Source organism: Montipora foliosa, chromosome 2 (genome assembly GCF_036669935.1).
Source record: "Montipora foliosa isolate CH-2021 chromosome 2, ASM3666993v2, whole genome shotgun sequence".
Classification (NCBI taxonomy): Eukaryota; Metazoa; Cnidaria; class Anthozoa; order Scleractinia; family Acroporidae; genus Montipora; species Montipora foliosa.
The window spans coordinates 58,436,055-58,460,075 of NC_090870.1; the positions used below are offsets into that span (position 1 = coordinate 58,436,055).

The following is a 24,021-nucleotide window of genomic DNA, read 5'->3' on the forward strand; positions in this document are numbered from 1 at the left end:
ATTCAATAACCCGCGCAGTAATACCTTTTAATTAGTAAGAACCGTCCTTAAGCTACTCAACATTTGCACCTGTAAATAGCCTTGCGTGTGCATGCGCGTATACAGGAAATGCGCCTAAATAAAAAAATCTAAATCTGTTAACAATAACGGTCGTTGTCTTTTATAAGCATTGCACATAACAGTGATGATTAGTCTCTTTCCACCACCTCTGCCATTAACAGATTGTTTCTTTGACCAAAGAAAGGCATTTTAACAGTATCATTAACGCCCACCTGGAAATCCACAGCTTCATATCGTTTTCCATATCTTTCTGATTGGGAAGTTTAATTTTTCCAGTGATATAATTAACTGCCCAAAATCCTTGTATGTCAAACAAGGTGAAGCTGTAGAACTGGTTTAATGCCCCAATGTAAAGAGCCTTGTTGCTTCCTCCGCCTGTCCACAGAATAGCCTTGTACAATCCTTCGGGGTAAAAGACGTTGGACGTTTTGAGGCAAAGACGTTCTTCTAGGAACGGATAGAAGTAATGGTATCCAGTGCACAGAATAATGTCGTCTACTTCTGTTGAGGTTCCATCTCCAAACTGGACAGTTCTTCCCTCGATCTTGGTCAAAAGTGGCTTCTCTGACACCTGAGAGGGCCACTTGAAACCCATCGGTTTTGTTTTCCATGTGCAAATAATATTTTTGACGCCATACTTGAGGCATTGAAGAGCAATGTCTTCTGCGGAATAGCTTGAACCAACCACAAGAACTCTCTTGTCCTTAAACTGAGAGGCGTCCCTGAAATCGTGTGAATGGATAACTCGACCAGGAAATTGGTCCATTCCAGGAAAGTGTGGTACGTTTGGGGCAGAAAAATGGCCAACGGCTACTATTATGTAGTCGAATTTCTCGACTGGAAGAACTTTGTCCTCTGGGAGATTTTTGACAACCACTGAAAAGTCGTTGGTAGCATCGTTGAAGGTCACTTGTCGAACAACATGGTTGAAACGAATCCAAGGACGAAGATCGTCTTTTGTCCAACGACCTGAGATGACCACAATGTCTCAATTTCATTTCAAGTAACTTTAATTAAAAACATTATCACACTGAGAGTCATGATTTTGGCAGATACGAAATTTTAGGAATGTACGAAAATGTAAAACGCACGCGCAGGTCGGGCAGAGCCTTTTTTTTTTGCCGATTGTTTTGCATGCAGCGTTCTTTTTCTCGTTAACGTTGTACAACCCTCTCTATTGGTCAGATGGAAAGATCCAGCTATCATCAGGCGGCTATGTTAATTCGCTCCAATCCGCGTGAAACAGGAAAAGGACACGTGCAATGTACCTATGAAGTCACGTGGGCAATTAACTCTCTTTTGCTTATGAATTGCTTGTAACTAAACAATTCTGTTAGTTTTTATCACAGGGTACTTTCACTTGGTACCTTAAAGCGACGACAACAGAAAGGAGGTAAAACTAAGTTCAAATTCGTTCACGTCCGTGAAAGCAGAGGCTGTTTGTTTTAAGCTTTGAATTGAATTCTAACCTTTCAGATAATCATAGATGGCTTCTCTGGGAGGGTATGATGGAACGGGCTTCTTAAAATGATCTTCGAAAGTATAATCAGGAAACTCCAAGCATTCCTTGGGACCATTTGACCACAAGCCTCGGTACATGCTGCCGTGCACTGGTTCCCCAAATTGATCTGAACCTATGAAAAAGACATCGCTGTAAAATGGACAAGCCACACGAAACACATCTCGTGGGAATAAGTCAAACACGAAGACGCATTATAAAAGTGGTCGCTTCTTCATTCTCTGCTTTTGTTCAATTCATTTAAACACAACTGATTACCCAAGATGGTGATCAACAAACAGCAACACCGAGACGAAACCCCCGATATTTCCAGCCGGCGCAAGAAAAAAAGGGACAGGGCAGGGGTTTTATAAAGGACGACAAAGGACATCTCTTAACATAGTAAGGACACATTGCCATTCGGTTTTTTTTTTATGAAGAGGCAGTGCGGCCCAGTGGTTTTGGCGCTTGCCTTGAGAACCGGAGACTGGCCCGGGTTCAAGACTCGTTCTGATCACTCGTTGAATTTGTTTCTGTTAGTCTTTGGTTAAACCTCTCGGCTGAACTTGTAAATACCCATCTAGTTTGTCTGTGATCAGTTGGGGTCCTTAACAGTTGTTCTTGTTTCGTTGATTTAATTTCATTGGCCCCCGAAAAGCTCCTATGGGAAGAATTCAATGAAGTATGTATTACTAAGTACATTGCACATTGTCAAAGAGCTCGATCTGTATGAGACCACCCTCGATTCATGTGCCTAAGGTACCACGCCTTTACTCGTTCGTCTGCGTGTTTAATTTACCCGCAAACTCACATCCCTTTGCCCTTTGATTTTTCATTAAGAGCTTTGCCCACGTTTTCCCCTCCCACCCATTTTCAGCAGAGAAAATCTCTAGGTTTTAGTTGCAGTCACGGCGCAGTGTGTCTCAGAAATCGTTGCTAGCCTGTGTCATACCGATCTAAAACAACTGGATAGTGACAACTCTACCGCGAGAGTTATCAAGAAGCGGTTATTATTAATTAATGTATGCCGTAGGTAAGATTTTCCTTCTTCCCTGCAAGTCTTACCAGTTTCGTCAGTATATTTCCAGAGTCCTCCCCAATTCGACTGTTTCTCGAAACAAACAATCTCGGGCACTTCTTGTCCCTGTGCCTTCAGTTGATTAAACTGGTATAGCACAGACATCCCACTGGGTCCTGCACCAATGACACAAACGCGCAGCTTGGCTTGAGACATCTTCGATTCCCTTTAAGCTCTGCAAGAAAAGAAAAACAAAGAGTTTAATTGAACGAGACCCTGTCATTAAATAATAAAAAGATCATCCCAATTAAACTTCGATTGCATTTTAAAGTGTCCCTGTATAAACTCAATTTTTCCTTTGTCTTCTATAAATCTCTCCGCCGCTTCTATCGATGACAGCAAAGGTTTTCTTCCTTGGGAGGTAGCAAGAGTAGCAGCCATTTGAAGTACGACCGAGCTGTGGTAAGGACGGATCCATTCTTTACTTGAAATGACAATCGATTGTAGGTCAGATGGCTGCAAGGTTATTTTACTTTAACCACTATGCGTAACTTATTCGGCGCATAAAAAGCAAAATGTTGAGTTAAAAATCGAAAAATAGGTTTGTATTATAAGTGAATTTCACCTTTATTGTGGCTTTAAGCTAAATTTAAAAAAAGAGCCATGTGATATATACGATACAATATAAGTTATGCAAGTACATCTACACATATACGAATGATTAACGAGTGATAAATAACAAGAGAGTCAGATGCGAAGATGTACTTTCGGAGCAATTCAAATTGAAATATCACTGGCCCAAAGTGAAAGCAGCAAGTCAAGCCAGGCGGTAAGCGTTTCTTCGATATAAAAAGAAATATCGCGGCAGTGCGAGACCCAATGCGAATCCCTCGTTCACTCCAGTCAACTCTTGTCAGTGGTGAAGATAATTGGTCGTTTCTGCAAGGTGTTAGATAAGCTTGAGAGTCATTTGGAAGACTTTAATCCCTTTCTCGAGTTTTCGAAACGCTAAATAAGGAGAGGAATCCGGCCCGTCATCAGTAGAAGAGCTAAATTATGTTTTCTATAGCTTATGGGTTTGTCGAGTCAATACATTTCCCTTACTTAATCCCTGGAGTGTGTGATCGCTGTTTTCACAGGGTACATTTAGTTAATCCTACCGTTTCTACGAATCGCTCAGTAAGGTGGTTACCTATAACTATGTGGTTTTTGAACTTCAAAACCTTGACTACAGAAGGATCAGCATCTTTGACCACGATACTGACTTTTGTAAATCAATTTCATTGAAGATCGATTGAATGAACTGACGGTTGATAGGATGGATGATATTTGCCCAGTCGATATTACAATTAAACAATTTTAAAGCAGTTTTTAAAGTATCTAGGGGTTGGAAAATAACAGATTCATATAGTATTTGAAGGGGTAGTTTCTAAAGAAACTGTGGTGCTGCGTCGGTGGGGAAGTAGTATACAAAAATTTGGTTTATCAACGGAGTTGATAATGTAAATTGACCACCGTACAGAGATTCTAAAAGAATCTCTGTACGGTGGTCAATTTACATTATCAACGCCGTTGATAAACCAAATTTTCATATAGTATTTGGCTTGTCAAAGACTTGCAAATGAGGCAAAAACGGATTTCCTGGACGAGTGGCATTCAGCAAACCATGCCGTTAAAAAAAAAGCATCTGGTAAAGAATCCCTGATTGAAGATTTAAAGTCATCTACATGAAATACTGAATTTACAATAACTGCATGTGATTCGACCGGCGAAGCCTAGAGGTAACGGGTTAAGAAAGTTAATAAAGGTTATAGAGCATGATTAGGCTTGAAACTCAGATTGGCGTAAGTTCTGAAATTGCGATATGTAAGACTGTAAAATTGGTCAGCTTACCAATAATACCAGCTCACGCAGACAATTCAATGAACCCTCCAGCCGAATCATATTTGATCAATCATTATTTTGCTATTGAAATTTTTAGATAACGTATCTACCTCTTTGTACCAGTCTGCAGGATTTTACACGAAAAACAGAATTTTAAACAGGCGTAAAACATTGGCAAAACGAAAACCAACCTCGAATGTACCAAGAGTATCCTTCTTCTTCTCTTGAATATTGAACCTCGGACTGTCCAGGTCACAAATGAATTCGTGGCAAGGCTTTTATTGAAGACAAATGTAACTACGGAAATGATTTTGCATAACAGAAAGTGACGGTAATCGTTGCGACGGGAGAATCCATGAAGAATTCATTATCCGTGATTAATTGCCTCATACATCATATTTGAATTGATAAAAAAGGCTTTCAGAGGGCAACGTGGAAGAATTGTTTAAGGCACAAAATTTATTCTATTCCCGCTCCTATCACCGACTTAGTTTGTCTTCAGCGATAACCAGAGTCCACCATCCCCTTCACCAGAATGAGCAATGGATTAGAAAAACAGAAAATAAGGAACTTGAATCCACTTTTGTAACCTCATAAACCAGCTGTTTAATTCCCACTGGTTTTATTTGTTCTTCTAGCTTCATTTTAGCAGATGACGTCGTGCCACAGAGTGCTCTTTCTTATTCAAGTATGGAGGTTTTTAATGATTAAAAAAACGCGCGAAACGAGTACAAACATTCCCCTATATTGTATATTTACTTATTTGTACTGCTGGTTATGTATTTCAGAACCAGTCACATTTTTCACCACGCGCGTTACGCAAAAACTCTCACTTTTCGGAAAAAAATTTCCTCCGTTTGCTCAGAGGTGAATGGTACTTGCTATTCACCTCCGAGCTAGCCAATCAGAATGCGCTATTCACTGGGCGGCTCGGTAAATATCCACCAGTAGCTGTTGCCGGTAAAATCCTTTCTCAGGTTAAATCCGTTTTTACCTACTGTAGGTTAAATTGGTGATCCTCATTTTACTTAGGTTGAATACCGGCAATCAGATGAATTGAAGAAACTTTTTTGAAGCCTTAATTAAGCCTAGAGGAAAACTGGGGTCAGGTTACGATTATTTTTCGTTATTATTTAACAATTATTCGCCGAAGTCGAAGTGATTATCGTTCCTTATTTTCTGTTTTTCTAATCCCTTGCTCATTCTGGTGAAGGGGATGGTGGACTCTGGTTATCGCTGAAGACAAACTCCAGCGAACTCCAGCCTTGCCTGGGAAACTGATTCTTGGGTTCCAGAAAAACGGGAAACGGCGCTTCTGAGTGTTCTCTTTAAAAAATTTCCTGAGGGGGAGGGACCCCAGACCCCCCCCCCTAAGTAGTTGGTGCTTTCGAAGCCCGCAAGGTGCCTTGCGATGCCAAAAATGTCACATCCGGTGCTTTCAGAAATATGTGTTCTACTTTACAAAACTGTCGAAAACCCTGGCAATAATGGGGTCTCTTTCATGTTTTTTTATGTCTACCTGGCAACTTAGCTCAGGCCATTTACACATTTCTGAATCCAAAATATACCATTATATCACCAATATACCACCATTTCAACCTTAGCGACCAGCGTGTTCTTAACTCTTTTGGAAAAGGTAAATTGGTTCTGAACGTCCCATAGAGTTAATGAACACTGAAGGAATATAAAACGGTTCCCACGGCAACAAGGCGTACACTCAGTCATAGTTTGTGGCTACCACGGTTTGGAATTGACAGTATTTTAACAAGACCCATTATTTCGGCACTTAGCAAGTTTCCATCTGGGGTGAAATTATCCTCTTCATAAAAAAATTAGCGTCTCTATAGGACGACTTTCATATGACCTTGAAAAATAAACGTTAAAACAGAAGGTAAACCGCAAAAATGCAAAACATTTAATTGCCTTGTCGAACAAAAACAAACGAGCGCGAATTTTCATTGGCTCAGTGAACACGGATGCAAACAACGTTATCTCTCCATGGAACTTTCTGGAAAGTTAATCGCTTTGACGTCATTTGAAATGCAATAATGTGATTGGGGAATCGAACTGTTTACCATCATATTAGGAGTTTCCTTGGCGGGAATAAGGAGATGGTTAGCTTTAATCTTACCAAACATTGGTCCGTGAAACAAATTGCGAACACTTTTTCAAGGTCATACGAAAGTCACTCCAAAACGACTCTTCCAAAGGTTTTTCTTCACCTCTGATAAAGAAACTTGCTAAGTGTCGGAACGTTGAATCTTTGAACTGTAACTTTGTAAGTTACTTTCAATTCCAAACCGGAGCAGCGACAAACTATGATTAAACACTGAGGTGTGTTGAGAAGCGCTAGGGCCTTGCAACGTCTAATCCTTTATCGTAAAAGACTGGAAAAGTCTTTCAACTTGTTGTTACGGTTACATGTACGTGAAGACATTGGATACTGGTCCGCCGATTCCATTCATGACCTACGAAGCCAAACCTCTGTGCTCAACTAAGCCAAGTAGTCGGTGGAAAGCTGCCATTTATCACACTTTATCTGTTACAAAACCGTTCGCGATGACAAGCGCGAAGAGATTTGATTCGAAGAGGGAAAGAGGGAGGATTCAAAAGGGGCATGCACCAAGCCTCGACTAATTTTTTCAGTTAAGATAAATCTTTTCACCTAAAGTCAACATGTTTTTTTTCCATTCTAACTTCCAAATTGTACTTTTAATGTGCCGTAAAGCTTACCCGAAGAGTGACAAGGGCATCCAGCTTCATCTGCAAGGGTCTTGGGATTCCATCGGAGACTCGAATATTTTCCTAATCAAGTTCCATTTTCTCAGCATACACATTGTCTGAATAAGGCAAAAGGTGGGGCCAAATCAATTCTACATGAACGGGTAAGTGAGGTTAAGACAATTTGGGAAAAGCTTTCAACTATTTGCTCAAGTTGTCACCTCTTAATTATGATCGATCTCTTCCCCGTTAGGTTTTTAAAACAAAAAACTGCCATTTTGCTGTCATAGGTGTCACCGGAAACCGCAAAAACGTGAATTTCTCGTTCACCGAGAGTCAATGCTTAGAGTGGTTGCACCACCATAAAGAATCGTTTTCCGCATTTGATGCTGTTGTCGAAACAATCCACCATCATCAGCCTCATTTTCAAAGCAAACCTGAATTACCCTGTTCCAGGTTCCTAGATAAATGGGAAAGCGAACAGCGAAAACGCGTTAAAAAGGTCGAAACATTCACGATTCTCCTCGTATGGGGCCACGCGTTTTTGCAATTCGCTTTCCCGACTATCTGGGAGCGTGGAACAGAGTAAAACCGGAGTTTGAGCAAAGTCTTTCCCTTGATGAAATTTGATCGATAGAAATCATCTTAATAGCCAAGGAAATTGTTATCATGAAGAGACCCTGAAAAACCCCAGTGTTCATCTACAAGAGTCGGTTTTCAACCGCTCCTTCGGATGCTATAGGAGACTCGTGAGAGCCTGAGGCCATTATTTGAACAACAATAATAAAAGCAAGATGACACACGCTAACACCCACCCGGTGTGGCCAACACATCACGGGTGCGCACAACCATTTCACTCTCCTGAAAAATACAGCAGCTGAGATAACGCCTTCCTTGTGTAAAATATTCAACTTATCTCTGTCACATGGGGTGGTACCCGCGCTGTGGAAACGTGCAAATGTCTCTTCCGTTTTCAAAAAGGACGACCCGACTCTGCCAGAGAATTATCGACCGATTTCCTTGCTTTGCATAGTCTCAAAAGTGTTAGAAAGGTGCGTCTTTAACCACTGCTATCCACACTTTGCACCTCTACTGTACAATCTGCAATGTTGATTTTTACGAGGGAAATATACAGTTACGCAATTATTACTGTGATTTAGATAAACATGTACAGGCAAAAACTAGCGATAAAAGAGTCCGACGTTTCGGCGACGTCTTGGCACCATTGTCAAGGGAAACTAAATTAAATATGCGATTTAAAGAGTAACTAACAGTCCAGATTCATTAACTTACATAAGTTAGACAAAAACCTTAGCGCGAATTGAGAATGACAATAGGGACTTTACGATCTACGACGGCGACGTCGACGAAAACCACACTTCAAAATATAACTTTGCACTATCGTATCGCGGAATCGTAACTTTCTTGCGGTTAGGCCATCTCGTTCTTGTCGTACAATGTGGGCGAAGTATCCTAAAAATAAATTGGTACGAGTGATTTCAGAGTAAAAATAGAGAATGATAGATTCACATTTGTGAGCTCGCGTTGTCGACAAAACCTGAAATTTGTTGTTTTCGTGGCGTTCTCGTTGACGACCGCGTCGTAAATCATTATTAAGTCCAGAGTGGCGCCAAGATGTCGCCGAAACATCGGACTCTTTTATCGCTAGTTTTTGCCTGTATATGTTTATCTAAATCACTGTTGATTAGACTCAGGGATCCTCGGAAAAAACCCGAGAGCCCCTTTGCAGGAGTCGAACCCACGACCTTCCGATTACTAGTTTCGATGCTCTACCACTCAGCTATAGGGGATGATCGGAGTAATCCGAGTGCTACTTTGCAGGGGTCGAACCTACGACCTTCCGATTACTAGTTCGGATGCTCTACCACTGAGCTATGGGGGATGATCGCAAAAAATCCGAGTGCTCCTTTGCAGGAGTCGAACCCGTGATCTTCCGATTACTAGTTCGGATGCTCTACCACTGAGCTATAGGGGATGATCGGAAAAATTCGAGTGCTCCTTTGCAGGAGTCGAACCTACGACCTTCCGATTACTAGTTCGGATGCTCTACCGGTGAGCTATAGGGGATGATCGCAAAAAATCCGAGTGCTCCTTTGCAGGAGTCGAACCCGCGATCTTCCGATTACTAGTTCGGATGCTCTACCACTGAGCTATAGGGGATGATCGGAAAAATCCGAGTGCTCCTTTGCAGGAGTCGAACTTACGACCTTCCGATTACTAGTTCGGATGCTCTACCACTCAGCTATAGGGGATGATCGGAAAAATCCGAGTGCTCCTTTGCAGGAGTCGAACCCGCGATCTTCCGATTACTAGTTCGGATGCTCTACCACTGAGCTATAGGGGATAATCGGAAAAATCTGAGTGCTCCTTTGCGGGAGTCGAAGCTACGATCTTCCGATTACTAGTTCGGATGCTCTACCACTGAACTCAGTATGGGAGAATCGTGGAGCCCAGGCCATTAAACTAGGTTCTTGTGACAATTGTCCCGCCATAGTGCTAGAATGCATCGTGAAAAAGGAGCACATTTAACAATTAATCGCCAAAGGCAAGGTGAATAATTGTTTTAGTATAATTACATTGGTGATTCTTCGTCTGTCATCTCGACAAAACGGCTTGCGGCCATTTTGAAAAAAAACCGCTTGGGGGATAATCGCGTAATAATCAACTCAAGTACAACCAATCAGCGCAGAGAATTATAATTAATCACCTACGTAATGATAATAATTTGCGATAGTACTGAAAGACATGTTACATGTTAACCGGCCGGGGAATGAACTGAAGAGATTTATTACTTTTATCTTTAATTCACTCATTCAGGGGTTAACATGAAACAACTCTTTCCGTACAAAAGGAAATCGTTGTTGTTCAACTGAGATCACACTATCCCTCAACTCTGCAGTTGACTTACCAACGCGCTGGTTGTCGAAACGTCAGTCATAAATAACAGTCTGACTTGCTTTATGTTCTGTAACTTAACACACTCACCACCAGAAAATCTTGCTCTTAGATTAGCTTAGATTCGCTTTCCATGAGAAGGTCATGTTGCGTTCACTTCGCAATATGAACGCGTCGATAATGATGCCGAGGAAAAATAAACAAACTTCCAGCACCGACGGACCTAAAGTCCACATTTTAATTTTAGACTATTTACTGCTATTCTTTGAAAAATCCCTAAACAATATACAATATTCTTAAGGCTACTTTTACAACCGACACGACACTGTTCCCATGAAGCCGGTTAACCATGTGTTTAAAACATGTTTAGGATAATATTAGACCTTGCTTAGGTCAAACGAACATAAATGTCATAGATACAATAGTATACTGAATTAGCATAATACTGAACGTTGCTTAGGCCAAACGAGCATAAATGTCATACATGAAATAATGTTGAACTGATATCTGCCAATTTTTATCAATATATAACTATCAAAAACGAGGAAAGAATCCTTTTAACAAGCCGTGGGCATTGACAGTTTCACAGTGTAAAAACTAAAGATAAAAATCACTTCATTCTTTTTCTCAAAGTGAACAGTATCATATATCTTAGGGTGCGTTCGATTGACCGTATTCCGGAATAAGAAATAAATGGAATAAAAGTTTGAAATCCTTAGTTTTTACGGAGATTCTCATTAAAATTGTCAAACACCTTCTAAAATGCTATTTTAAACATATCTTTATTGCTTCAAAACGCCAGACATACTATTTTAAATCATCACTCCCAGTATTCTTATTCTGGAATAGGATCAACCAAACGCACCCTTAGATTAACCTAGGATTTCAGAATGGCTCGTACAAAATAGTCACACCCCTTTTTGAGTTGAATAATTTTGTCAGTAAATACCACATAAGCTAAGTAACTAACGGACCAAAAAACTACATGCACACCGAGACGAATGCAGGAAGTCATTCTCTTCCCTTTAGTGCTGGAAGTGAACACATATTTGCTTATCACCTCCACGTTGTAAATCAGAATAAAACAAGGACAATTCAGTTATGTCATATATATTGATAGATAAGATAGCTAAGTGCTCTACTCACTCAACAATGATACAGCACAAAGGGAAGACCAACACACCGAGGACTACTGACGAAATGTGTGTGGGTTCCCTCGTGATGCCTCAGACTTAACCAGCGAAAGTTAACCTACTTATCCAAGAATAAAAATACTTTCATTTGAATTTGCTGAAGCCAAAGGCAACACTTTTCCCTGAGACCCGGGTATAGTTCCAGCCGGGTTCCCGATCGGCAGAGGTTCCATCAAACCGATAGCAATTAGTCAGCCATAAAACGATTACTGATTGGTTTTGAAAAAAAGCTTGAAATGACCTTTGGAATGGCATGGTATTTTATTTTAGCGACCTCAATTCGGGACGCAAATTGAATCCCATTCAATGTGGCACATTAATGGACAGAACTTTATTTCACTCTACAGGATTGAGAAAGTGCTGCACAGAATCGTCAAATTCTTGCATAAATGGAGTGTGAGGCAACGGTGACTTCTTTCCAGTGAAGATGTTGGTAAAGCTGTGGCTTCTGTAATTTGTTATGTCGCCGTCCATCCTGTGTTTAATCCAAGAGTGAAAAACAGCTGAGGCATCCAAATTGTACCCATAATCTGCATCCTTCGAAACATCGGTGATGTATTCCGTTTGAAAGTTTACTTTCTCACCCGGATCATTCAATTTGAGCATTCTAAAAAATATAAAAGAGAGCAATGAGAAATCGAACTAAAAGAGACGTGCTATGAGAAAATGCATAAAAATTGCCTGTCTCTTTACGGCTTCCTCAAAATGGCTCCACCAATCGGTCAACATTTATCCAAAACGAGTTACAGCACATCTCTACAACCCTCCTTTTCAAATCCATCCATAGCCAGCGATGTGATCTTAACATCGTGATCTGAAGCAAAGAGAAACATCTTCAATTCAAACTTGTTTGCAAGATTATCGGCGTCCAGAAAACCACTAACCTGGCAGTCCATGATTTGATGTCACTTTCCATTGCTTCCTGGTCCGGAAATTTGATATCTCCCATGATGCAATTTACCGCCCAAAGTGCTTGAACGTCAAACATAGTAAAAGTGTAGAAATGGTGAAATACCCCAATGTAGAAAACCTTATTGTTCCCTCCACGTGTCCACAGGATAGCTTTGTACAGTCCTTCAGGATAAAAGCCATTTGGACCGCTCAGTCGCAACCGCTGTTCCAGAAACGGGTAGGAGTGGTGATATCCTGTGCACAGAATGATGTCGTCTACTTCCGCTGAGGTACCATCTTTGAAACGAACCGTGTGTCCCTCCACATTGGTCAATAGTGGCTTCTCTGCTATCCGGGGGGGCCACTTATGACCCATCGGTTTCGTTCTCCAAGAGCAAATAATGTACTCGGCACCGTACTTGAGACACTGCAGTGCAATGTCTTCTGCAGAAAGGCCAGCACCGACAACTAACAGTTTCTTACCCTTAAAATCAGAGGCACTTCTGAAATCATGTGAATGAATAACTCGACCAGGGAAATGGTCAATTCCAGGAAAAACTGGAACATTTGGGGCAGAAAAGTGACCCACAGCCACTACAACGAAGTCAAATCTTTCCGCCGGAAAGACTTTGTCCTCTGGAAGATTTTTGACAACCACTGAAAAGTCATTGGTTGCGTCGTTGTAAGTCACTTGGCGAACGACGTGGTTGAAACGAATCCAGTGACGAAGATCATGTTTTGTCCAACGACCTGAGATGAGAAAAGGCTTTGTTTAGCCTCTGATTGTCGTTAAGACACGAGTCTAACTTTTGTCTTTGCAGGCAATCGAAGACTAAGCAAAGCCTTTTCAAGCTAAATGTTCTTATAAGTGGGCTGAAGAGAAATAATGGAGTGTAAATAAAGGACACCTTTGTAGTTAAATAACGGAATAATGCTGTGTGGTGGAAGAAAATAGAAAACGAATTCTTTTGTAACAGCAATGATTGTCTTTGATTGAAATGATAAAATAGCTGCTATCTTGTAACCAGTAAGAACATCCTCGTCATTCCTCTTCAATAGGCCAGTTTCGTTGGATCTAGCATGAAATGGAGGCTAATGCGGGAAAATTAATTTGCATTTGAAAAGATTTGCCCGCATTAGCCTCCATTTCATGCTAGATCCAGTCCAACCGTGAGAATTAGAAACTGGCCTATTCCAAATTCTTTCCTTGCATCACACTTACTTTTTTTATGAGGGGATACACTTGAACAAGTGACTTTCAATAGCCAGAAGACAAAACTTCTCGAGAAGTATTAAAGAGTATATTGAATCAACCCCTGCCTACCCCTATTGATGAGAGCACCATAACGAAGGAAAGGATAAGAATTTGTACATTCCCATCTCAAAATAACTGAGGATGATTTTCCTCATTGCCACTTGAACCGCTATCGTCAAAATAACTTTTCATTCCCAGAATAAGACACGAAACTCGAAAAACTCGTCTCTACTCCTTAGTCCAGAAATGACACAATCACATTTTCCTTGACTCCCTGATATCAACCCATCCGCATAACTGTAATTGGATTCGGACTGAAATACTCGCCCTTCAGATAATCATAAATAGCCTCCCTGGGAGGGAACGATGGGATGGGTTTCCCAAAATGCTCTTCAAAGCTGAAGTCGGGATATTCAAGGCCCTCTTTAGGACCATTAGACCACAGTCCACGGTACATGCTTCCATGCACAGGCTCCCCATATCTATCGGTACCTAAAATAAGATGATATAATGGGAAAAGGAAAAGAAAGTGGCTCGTTACTCAAGCATCCAGAACAAAATTGAGAGGCATTGAATTTAAAAAAATGGGAAACTTTATTTGGCGTGACTGTGCGTTTTCTTTTCTATAGCTCCTTAAGTCTGTTACAAATTTAATCAGTTGTCTTGCGCATACTGTACTAACTGGCTTCAGAAGTCACTTTCCAGCTCTTATTATTATTATTATGTTCTCACGTCAAGCTATAAATGCGATGAAGTTTCCGATGTACTACAGGAAGCCTTTCAAAACTGGCATTGGCTGTTGTGGACGTGGGACGGACCATAAGCAAGGACGAAGACCATGGCTACGAGAACTTTGTCTAAAAATATTATTTCCCGTTCCTGTAATAATTTTGCGATTACTCTAAAGCGTTCGGCTTGGAAATTGTGAGTACTCATTATAAGAATAAAATTGGTGAGGACGACGTGGATACTTAAGAGAGAAAACTGAAAATTCATCGTCATGTGCTCCCGTTCTTTCGTCATTGATTTCACGTCGTTGTGAAGACCAGAACGGCAAAGAAATGTATCAAAATGTAAAACGCACGTGCAGAACTATTGCTTTTTCTAATTAACCTATTGTTATGTGACGTTTTCGTAGCCGTCGCCGTCGTCTTTGCTTAAGGTCCTTCATAATAGGGAGCTTAAGCATTTTTGAGACGCGGACGGCAACCGGAAGACAACATTTCGCGTGCCAGGACAGAGGTGTCTCCCAGATTTTTACACTAATCATTTCTAACGGAGAAAAGATACTTAGCAATGTAAATGTGGTTGTGTAAAGACAAGTTAAAAGAGAAATCAGCTCACTTCCGGTTGCCGTCCGCGTCTCGAAAACGCGCTTGCTTTAGCTCCCTAATAAGTTGGCCGCAACTAATGTCCACTAGGCAGGTCACTTATAAAACGCTTACTTGAAAAGCCTGCCACACCGTATCTTAACTGATTCATTTTCGAGTGAAAAGGGTGGTGGGATTGCTTACCAGTTTCCTCGCAATATTTCCACAGTCCTCCCCAATCAGTTTGCTTCTCGAAGCAAACGATGTCAGGGACTTCTTTTCCTTCCTTTTTCCGTTTGTTGAAGTGATACAAAACGGACATGCCACTTGGCCCTGCACCAATAACGCAAACTCGTTTCGCTGACGGCATCTCAGATCCGTTACACATCTATCAAGGAAAAATTTGATGTAATTCAGAATTGGAGAAATTTAGTCCACCATGCAAGGTTTTCCAATGATTCGAGTAAAGCAACCTTGGACAAATCAAACTACTCTCAAGGATGAAAACCTCTTGAAACTAGTACTTAATGGGCCCCTTTTTCCTAGAAAACTTGAACGGTAAATACAAAACGGCAAAGATTCGGCGCGGAATAACCAGAGGGTTTCGGAACAAAGAAGGACGACTCTAAAACCCACCCTTCGGGCCCTCGAGAGCTGTAGCGCCTAGCTATGGGTCGCCACGATTCACTAGTGTCTGTGTAGAGATTTAAGCGAAAAGGAATTGTCAGCCCAGCAGGAGTATCTTTTCCTTTTCTCTCATACTTCGGTGGAGTTAAGCATGCAAAGTATTTTATAAATGCGAAACAACCAAAATTCTTGAATATGTGGAAGAACGTGAATACGAGAGTGTATTCATCGATGGCCAATTTGTTTTTTTAGTAATTTAAGTTTAGACAGAAAAGCATCGATCTAATTATAGTTAATCTAGGGAATTGTTATGAAACCCTGGGAATTTCAAAAGCAGGAACAATATAGTCGCAATTAGATGTTGAACCGACCGTGACCCTGCACAATCTTTTCTTTTTGGTTCGCAAGTTAATTAACAATTATTCGCCGAAGGCGAAGTGATTATCGGTTAGGGTTAGGGTTAGGGTTAGGTCGAAGCTTTTGATTGTTTATCCTTCCGAAAAAAGCGTGTTTTTGTCGGGTTTTGTGCAGGGTCAAGGCCAAAAAAGCGAACAAAAACATGAAACAAAGAAACTTAACATTTACTGATCTCCATACTAAATGATCTTCATTAGCACTCTTTAAAAATGGAAAATAAAGCTACTTTTTGTTGATGTCAATGGGAACCTTTTCAATGACACGGTGTCACGTTCAATTAGGCCGTTTCGAAAATAGCACAATACTCTTCGTTATTCCCTCCAAAATTTTGCATACGCATTGTTTCCAGCTTCTCTGGAGATCATTGTTAAGTACCAAGAGAAAATAAAAACATATTTGGGGACAAACAAAGAGTATTATGGTATCTTTGATACTAGTACTGGCTAATCGCTTTTCCATATCTGGATTCAAGCTCTAGCCAAGATAACAGGACTTTTATACCACTTATAATTACGTATCGCATGGTTGCTAAGAAGGGTGTGAATAAATATATGTCCCCAAAACAATAAAGGATTCAAACCTCCCGTTGCAATATTAACATAACAGTGAATTCAGAAAAGCCCTTTAACCGAAAAGGGATTGCCAAATATGTACGGTTACACTAAAGTCTTGTAAAAACTGTGCTCGTCAACACAGCATTAACTAGTCTTAAGCTGTATTAAAAATCTGACACTTCCTCACAAACTGTGCTATAGGCATTTCTTCTGAATTTAAAACTTTAAAATCGTTGTTCACCTTTGTGGTGTGAATATGTGGAGGCGGATAGTGTGAGAACCACAGAGTGGATAAGAAATATTCTGCTTCGCTTTGGCCGAGATGAAGAAGGGGATTTGTGAAAACGCACTGAGGGAGTGAAAGCAACTGAGGACAACAGTAACGAAAACGACACTCCAAAATACAACTTAACGCTGTCGCAAGTATTTCGCGATTTTTCTGTCTTGTTCAACTGGTACAATACGGGTGAACTATCCTGTAACTGGATGGGTTCGATTGGTGTTAAAGTAAAAAAAAAAGTTCAATGGTTCATTGTTATATGCTCAAGTTGTTGGCGTCAAAATATACAGTTTGATGATTTCACGTTGTTTGTGGAGAACGGCAAAAAAGTGGACGGAAATTCGTGCTGCGCCTACAGCACGAGTATTTTTCCTTTCTTAGTCAATCATATTCTTGTTTTGTGTCGTTGTCGTAGAGGTCGTCTGTGCTTAAACTCCCTATTAGGTGCATGGAGACCAACGTATATCAAGCATGCAATACTAAATGGTTGCTGTCTCGCGCGAGTGTCGTACGAAAAAAATTGCAAAATTTCCGCGTACAAATGAAAAAATGTAAGCATCATTGCTAACCAGTCAATTACGTACTCAACTGTGATAAAACAGGATCACCGCCAAGTAGAAAACGTAACTATTAGCCATGAAAATTCCACTCACCTGAAAAACCGGCCGCCTTTGCAAGTGCTTTACAAGTTACATGTAAAATCCTGCGAAAATTTCCATCTCACAGCTGATGTTTGGGCCGCCTTTCGAACACTTCTTTTGTCAAAATTTGATAAAGCGTGTCACAGAAATAGAAATTTAAATATTTTAAACTTGTTGGATACTTGTACGCTCGCATACCGGCCAACATAGACGGAGGTGAGTCAAGACCCTAAACTATCCAAAACCCGAGATCCAACTCTTCCATTTGAAACCTTAGGAAGAGGCAATCATTCACATTTGAACTACTCATTGTAACAGCACATTTAACAATTATTCGCCGAAGGCGAGGTGAATAATTGTTTTAGTATAATTACATAGCTGCGGTTATTTGAAAAATATGCATTTTCTCTGAAACAATTAATTTCTTCATGTGTCACCTCGACAAGGTCGTAGCCAAAACGCTGGGCCGAAGTCGGGTCGGGGTCGGGGTCGGGGTGCCTTTTTTTTCCAAATCTTTTTTGCTTCAATTTTTGTCGTTATTCTCCTATGACATTCGAATGTCCGGCATCTTTCCTTCATTTATGATGGAAATTAGTCAAAAGAAAAAAGGAACATACGGAAGGTACGAAAGGGACATCTTTTGTTTTTCTATAACTCCTAGAGACAAGACTCGATGAGCTCCACATTTTAAAACCACATTTAAATGTTTTCTTCTTAAAAGCCTTCTCTGCAATACAGTTAAAACGAAACAGAATATAGCGACAGTTCCACGATAGTCGTGAGACAACGTTCTCATTTGCTTGTTTTCGCAAAATTGCTTTCAATGTTGTTTGTTGGGTCTTCGGATCTGAAAGCCGGCGACCTACCTTCTTAGCCAAGTTGCGTCCAGGTTAACATGACCCCGATGATAAAACCACGTGAAAGGTTTGTTTCGAAAGTTTGTTAACTATCATGAATTTCCCGCCTTTCCAACTTTTTGTATAATGTATTCATCGTTGCGCCGTCGGGATAGGCCTGTTGTCTTTGTCTTGCATTTACCAGGAGAAAAATCCAGTTCTACAAGAGATCTACATCTCACCGGTAAGTGGTCTCTTGCAACTCCAAACCTTCGGAGCCCAGGGGTGTTATCAAAACTAAGACCTAAGACCTAAGACCCCGGGTCTTAGTTTTCGTAGTACGAAAACTGACACCGGGTCTGAGGATATGAAATATCATCTGTTAGCCGGTGGGGGTACATCACGCTATTCTGGTACTTTGACGCATTATTTATAAGGAACCTTGCAATCAGTATAAACAGAAATAAAACATGTCAGAACTGAAACTATAAATACTTTAAGAATTTCGTTATGAATTAAAAACTAAAAAGTCTCCTGCCATCACCCCTCGACACCCCCATTGACAGTACCCCTGTTTATTGTTTGGTGACTTACGGCGAAATTGTGGACTTGTCTTGATAATGGAAGTAGAATAACAAATGTGTACCGACAAATAATTCTTGAATCACACAACCAACCAAAGGGTTAACTGAGTGAGTTTCTCCTTTTGATATTGTCACCTATTTTTTCCTGTCACGCAACATTCAAGCGCATCATGGCGTTGAATCTGTTTAAATTAAACCCCATGGGTGGAGGAAACATCCAGTGCCCAAGTCTCTGACTGGCGGTGAGTTTTCACGGGTTTCTTTCTCGTAATTTCCACTGTTTACAAGGGGTATTAGGTCTTATCTTTCGCGGGTCTTAGTTTTCGTCACACTCGGAACCAAGTGGTAAAATGCGATATTCAAGGTAGGCCAATATTCGATGATACATCGACCTTCAGGAAAATTTAACAAGTTAACTATGAGTTTTGGCTGGAAACATTTGGCGTGCGAAAAAATGCCTGGGAAAGCATGAATCTTGGTGAACCTCGCTTTCTTCAAGGAAGCGAAAACATAAGAAGAAAGAAGAAGGAAAATTGAGCCTGGCGGAAGATGTGGCAGGGCATTTAAGCAAAACACTTGTAGAAATAATGATATCGTGAAGCTTCGATATATATATGTGGGGAAGAGGAAGCAACGAAGATTGCAGTCCAATCTAAGACTCTCACTCGAACAACCCGATGATTTACAAAATGCCCATTCTTCCCCCACTCGTTGGCCTTCAATTTGTTGAATGACCGCGTTTTGAAGCAAACCAGCTTAGAGCCTGGAAGTTGACTGTGGACCACAAAGAATTCAACGGATAGAATGCAATAAAAAGAAGCGCTTTCGCTCACTCTGGGTTTATAATTAAAGCAATAATGATACTGTTTTACTAATATTTCACACATTAAATTATTTCTAAATTAAGATGATTAAATGCACGTTATAAATGTGCAGTAAAAGGAGGTCATTTTCCGAGACTCACTTTAAAAAGGAAGATGCCGCGAATAAGAGAACATGGTCTCATAAATAGGTTTTACAAAATGATTTCCAAAAGGACCACTAATGTACTAACAGTAATAATAGTAACTTAATGAAACATACAGTATTTACCGTATAACTATAAAAACAAAAATAAAGTACAATATTTACTCATAAGAGCGACCAGCTTTTCAGCGTTTCCAGGAATGTAGTCACAGTGATAATCGAATAATTTTATGAGAAAGACCGTATTCAACAAACATTTACCATAAAACAAGAAACACAGTTATAAAACAAAGAAACTACAATAGTCACAACTGTTATAAATAATCATGAAATTTATCATAAGCGATTTATACCCGATGCCATCAAACCCCTGCTTTACACCGAAACCTGCGTCACGTATTCCTGGCCGATGTCACGGTGTCATGCATCAAGCCGTGATGTTTCCTGTTTACAGGCACTGACAGCAAATTTCTTGTGATATCCCAATTCGCCAACCACCAAATAAAAGAAGGCATTGTTTCAACTCCCAATAACCCTATGGTTAATGTCGAAAAAAGGTTACAACCAATGTTGACACATCAATAACAAGGGATGATGTCATGCAAAGGATCACTATTGGAGCAGGTTTACCACAGTTAAATTTTGAGCTTGGAAGCAAGCGATTCTCACGTGTCTTTGATCACATTTAAGGACGTTCGCGCCAAAATCTTCCTACGGTGAGATTTTCTTCATTTCTCGCCTAGAGTTAGGTCATAAAGTACTTACTCCAAAAATGAAAAAAAATGGGGGTCACCGACTTTGTTTAGGAGAAAATGGCAGTGGAAAAATGTCTTAATTTCGAGAAATCGGTCATAACAGCGAGATGTAGGCTCATCTGCTCATACATCGAAAATCATAAAAACAAACTGTTGGAGTGAAAGTTTCCGTGTATAGACTAGGTCTTTAGGAGTGACATTTTTAGATAATTATATGCCGCTAGGGATGTGGTAAACAGAAGAGTTCATCCTCGACGAGCGTTTTCGTAAGCTCTATCCGTTGCAACCACTAACGGAATTCGATGGCACGAGGAAAGAAAATGTTAAAAAAAGATACTTCTTACGGTGACATTTCTTTCATTCCATCATATTTTGTAGATAGTAAGTAAAGTAAGTGATTCATGATTATAAAAATAGGGGTCACCGATGTTATGAACGAGTAAAATGGATGTGATCTTGCAAAGCTCTTGGAAAAGTTCGTTTGTCACGCTTTTGCGTGACCTGTCGGGCAAAGACTGGAACCCAAGAGAAGATCGATCGTTGAAGAGATGAAAGGTTTTTACCGAAAAAAAAACCTTTCTCGGGCATAGCAACGAAGTTCTAAGCAGGGGTCATCTTCATTTGGTTGGTGTTTTGTGCAATATCTCTCCATTGCCGTCATGCTCATCCTCTGGAGTGTGTTTTTTGTGAAATTCAATCGCTGATTGTTTCCACGCAGGTCCGCACTATTCAAGCGGACGCGGACGAAAATACTGCTCAATTTTCACGAAAGTAAAGGAAAATAACTTTAAAAACATGCATTCACTTTGAACTTAAGTTCGTAGGGTAATAAAAACATTAAAAAGAAACAGCCCCATTAAATTTACGCAACGGTTCGTCCACGAATTTTCCAAACTTTCAGCCACTAGTCTACTCGATCAGCTACCTTTTCCAGAGCTTTTCCATCCTCCCGCTCACTTCTCTGTGAAGTTTCATGATGATTCGGAAATAAATGTGCCATTCTTTTGCCTGCCTGGAATTTTTTCCTCAGCGTTTTTGTCGCCATGTTATTTTAACTGATGCTTGAGAAATTTGTATGAAAGTGAAGTAGACTAGTGCACGACTGATAAAACCTCAGTCGTGCAGTAGTCTACTTGACTTTCATAAATATTTTAAATCAATGCTCGAAGTAATGCGTGACATATTACAGTCGCGTTACCTGCGCAGTAACGTTGCGCACAAACAATTAGCGCGAACGTCCTTAAGTGGCTAAGACTGAGATCAACTAAATCCGTGGCACGTTTTCTGGTGATCTGAGGCATAAAGTATATATTGGTTAGTTAGGATTTTGTTGTTCTCTTTATGAAAAGGGCTCAAACTCGTGTTCCTCCAAGGCTTGGATTGTACCCTCCGAATAAAAAAGCACACGGAGACGTGCAAGAATGCCAAAATATGGAGTGGATGGATGCTAAAAAAAAACATCAACCACTATTTGGTTCGTTGAGTCCATAGCATTCCATTAATATTTTGAATATCAAACACTTCCACTCCTGAGTTTGATTTTTGTCTTTGCACTTCAAGTTGGTGGAACATCTGTCGCTTAGGAACAAAACCAAGTATTCGACAATCGCAGACCTTAGTCAGAAATTAATCCTTGAAGGTCTGCGATTGTCGAATACTTGGTTTTGTTCCTAAACGACAGATTTTCCACCAACTTGAAGTGCAAAGACAAAATTTGCAAATCAAGTTGGCTTATGTGAAAACTTTGCTTCGCACAAAAGTTACCAAAAGAGAGGCAGTCAAAAGCACTCACATCGATCTCACTAAAAAACTGCCCAAAACGCGTAAAACCCCGTTCAGAATTACCCAATACAGGAACTTAACAGCTAACTTAATAAATGGTCTGGAATCTTTACTTATTGTTGCGTGACATTGCACATGTTCACCACCTGTGGCCCTTTCCAAAATCGACTTGTCTTTCCGGGATTTTGGCACATTTTTACTTCTGCCGTAATCGTGTCATCAAAACTAACTGATGTCAAGTGAGAAAAATTAATGAATGCATGCACCGGTCCGTCAGTCGAGCAAAGGCGACCCTAAACCTTTACCGACTTTACCCTAATTGGAATTTAACTATTGGTTGTTTCCTATGTTTCCTAACTTTGGAAATATTACAGTTGTTAACAGCATACGGCTCATTTGCATTGAACACGATGTAAATAATTGACGAACCGCTACAATATATGGGAGAGAGAGCTCTGGTCTGTTCCCTCGCTTTGCCGATCTACGAGAACGACTTGCTGCTAGAAGTCGTCTTGAGAGTTTTATCTGTGTCTACAAGCCTTTCGAAAAGAATTTGAAGAGCCAAAAGCAACGGAAATATTACAACGCAGCTCTGAAATTAATGTACTCACCGCGCAACGATCCTTCGGATCAGTTCATATTTTTTGCCTTGAAATACATGAATGTTGTACACCAATTGAATAAAAAGGGAAAAGAAATGTACCGAGCTTGTCCAACTTTAAATATGTCACTTCGTATTTCCCGTTTTAAATTCAGCAGCAATTCAACTAAACACAGCAACAACAGTTTCGTTCATCGGCCGCTTTGGATGAAATACTCGAATAAAGCCAAGAAAGCTTGCAAGCTGCCCTCGAACAATCCTCCATCAAGACTTCAGTGACGATGTCACTAACTTCAAACTCACCTGAATAAACTGCGACGTCCACATTGAGTCTTGCAGATTGGAAAGATGAGAAACACACCTAGCGACTCTCGCTGAAATCGCCGCGTTAGCAATTCGTGTTTGCCGAAGACGCCGAGGACTGATCTGTTCGGTTACGTCAAAATTCCACAGGCAGCCCAAACATAATTGCGGCTCGTCTACGCACGCTCAGAAATTTGAAACAACAGTGGTTATTTAACAGTGGTTAGGAGCTTAAGCACGCGCGTTTTTGAGACGCGGACCGGAAGAGAACATTTCGCGTGCCAGGACAGTGGTAACTCCCAGATTTATATACTAATCAGTTGGGATCGGCGTGTACCATTTAGAGTTTTGAAGCAAGCAACCGTGGACAATTTTCCTGTCGGTGTACGTTGGATCAGTGGCTTGATCTGATCGGCGTTATTTCAAGTTGAGAAACTAAATATTTTAAGCAAGAGCCGATACAACGTAGATTTGATTTTAGTGGTGTACTATATTTCGGCTGGCCTACCATTTAGACAATTCGTTCAAGTTTACCGAGAGAGACTGGATAGAGGCATGCAAATAGTAAACATGTTTCCGTTCGGGAAATTTGGACTACCTTTCAAGAAATCTCGTTTTCTCTAGTTATAGTTGAGTGGTGACGTTAGAGAACCGTGACGGTTTTTGTAGGGGCTGCGGGTAATTAAAATTTTCAAGAAGGAGGTTAGAATATGCCAACCCCTGCATGCCTGTGCAGCTTCTTGGATGAACTGAAATAACAGATTGCATTGGAAATATCACACCGGCTTTCTCTTGTCGTTCAGTCTCTTTCTGGGCCCGCAGTAATTGGCTACTCAGCGGTTGCTACGTTCCTGCCAAAGTTTATATGTTGATAGTGTGTTTTGTTTTTGTTCTTTTTGTTTTGTTTTTTTTTTGCAATACTCTAAATA

At 40.5% G+C, this 24,021-nt stretch overlaps 1 protein-coding gene across 1 annotated transcript in view; it reads right to left on the minus strand.

The window, feature by feature from the left end:
* LOC137991890 (uncharacterized) overlaps positions 1 to 23,232 on the minus strand; it is a 25,121-nt gene extending 1,889 nt beyond the window's left edge. Inside the window, exons 1-8 of the mRNA XM_068836920.1 lie at positions 23,093 to 23,232; positions 14,951 to 15,134; positions 13,764 to 13,928; positions 12,175 to 12,931; positions 11,631 to 11,897; positions 2,624 to 2,802; positions 1,530 to 1,694; positions 273 to 1,029 (exon numbers count right to left, since the gene is read on the minus strand). Coding sequence (XP_068693021.1) covers positions 273 to 1,029; positions 1,530 to 1,694; positions 2,624 to 2,802; positions 11,631 to 11,897; positions 12,175 to 12,931; positions 13,764 to 13,928; positions 14,951 to 15,134; positions 23,093 to 23,116 — 2,498 coding nt within the window. The 5' untranslated portion in view covers positions 23,117 to 23,232. The remainder of the gene's footprint in view (positions 1 to 272; positions 1,030 to 1,529; positions 1,695 to 2,623; positions 2,803 to 11,630; positions 11,898 to 12,174; positions 12,932 to 13,763; positions 13,929 to 14,950; positions 15,135 to 23,092) is intronic.
* Positions 23,233 to 24,021: the final 789 nt, after the last annotated feature.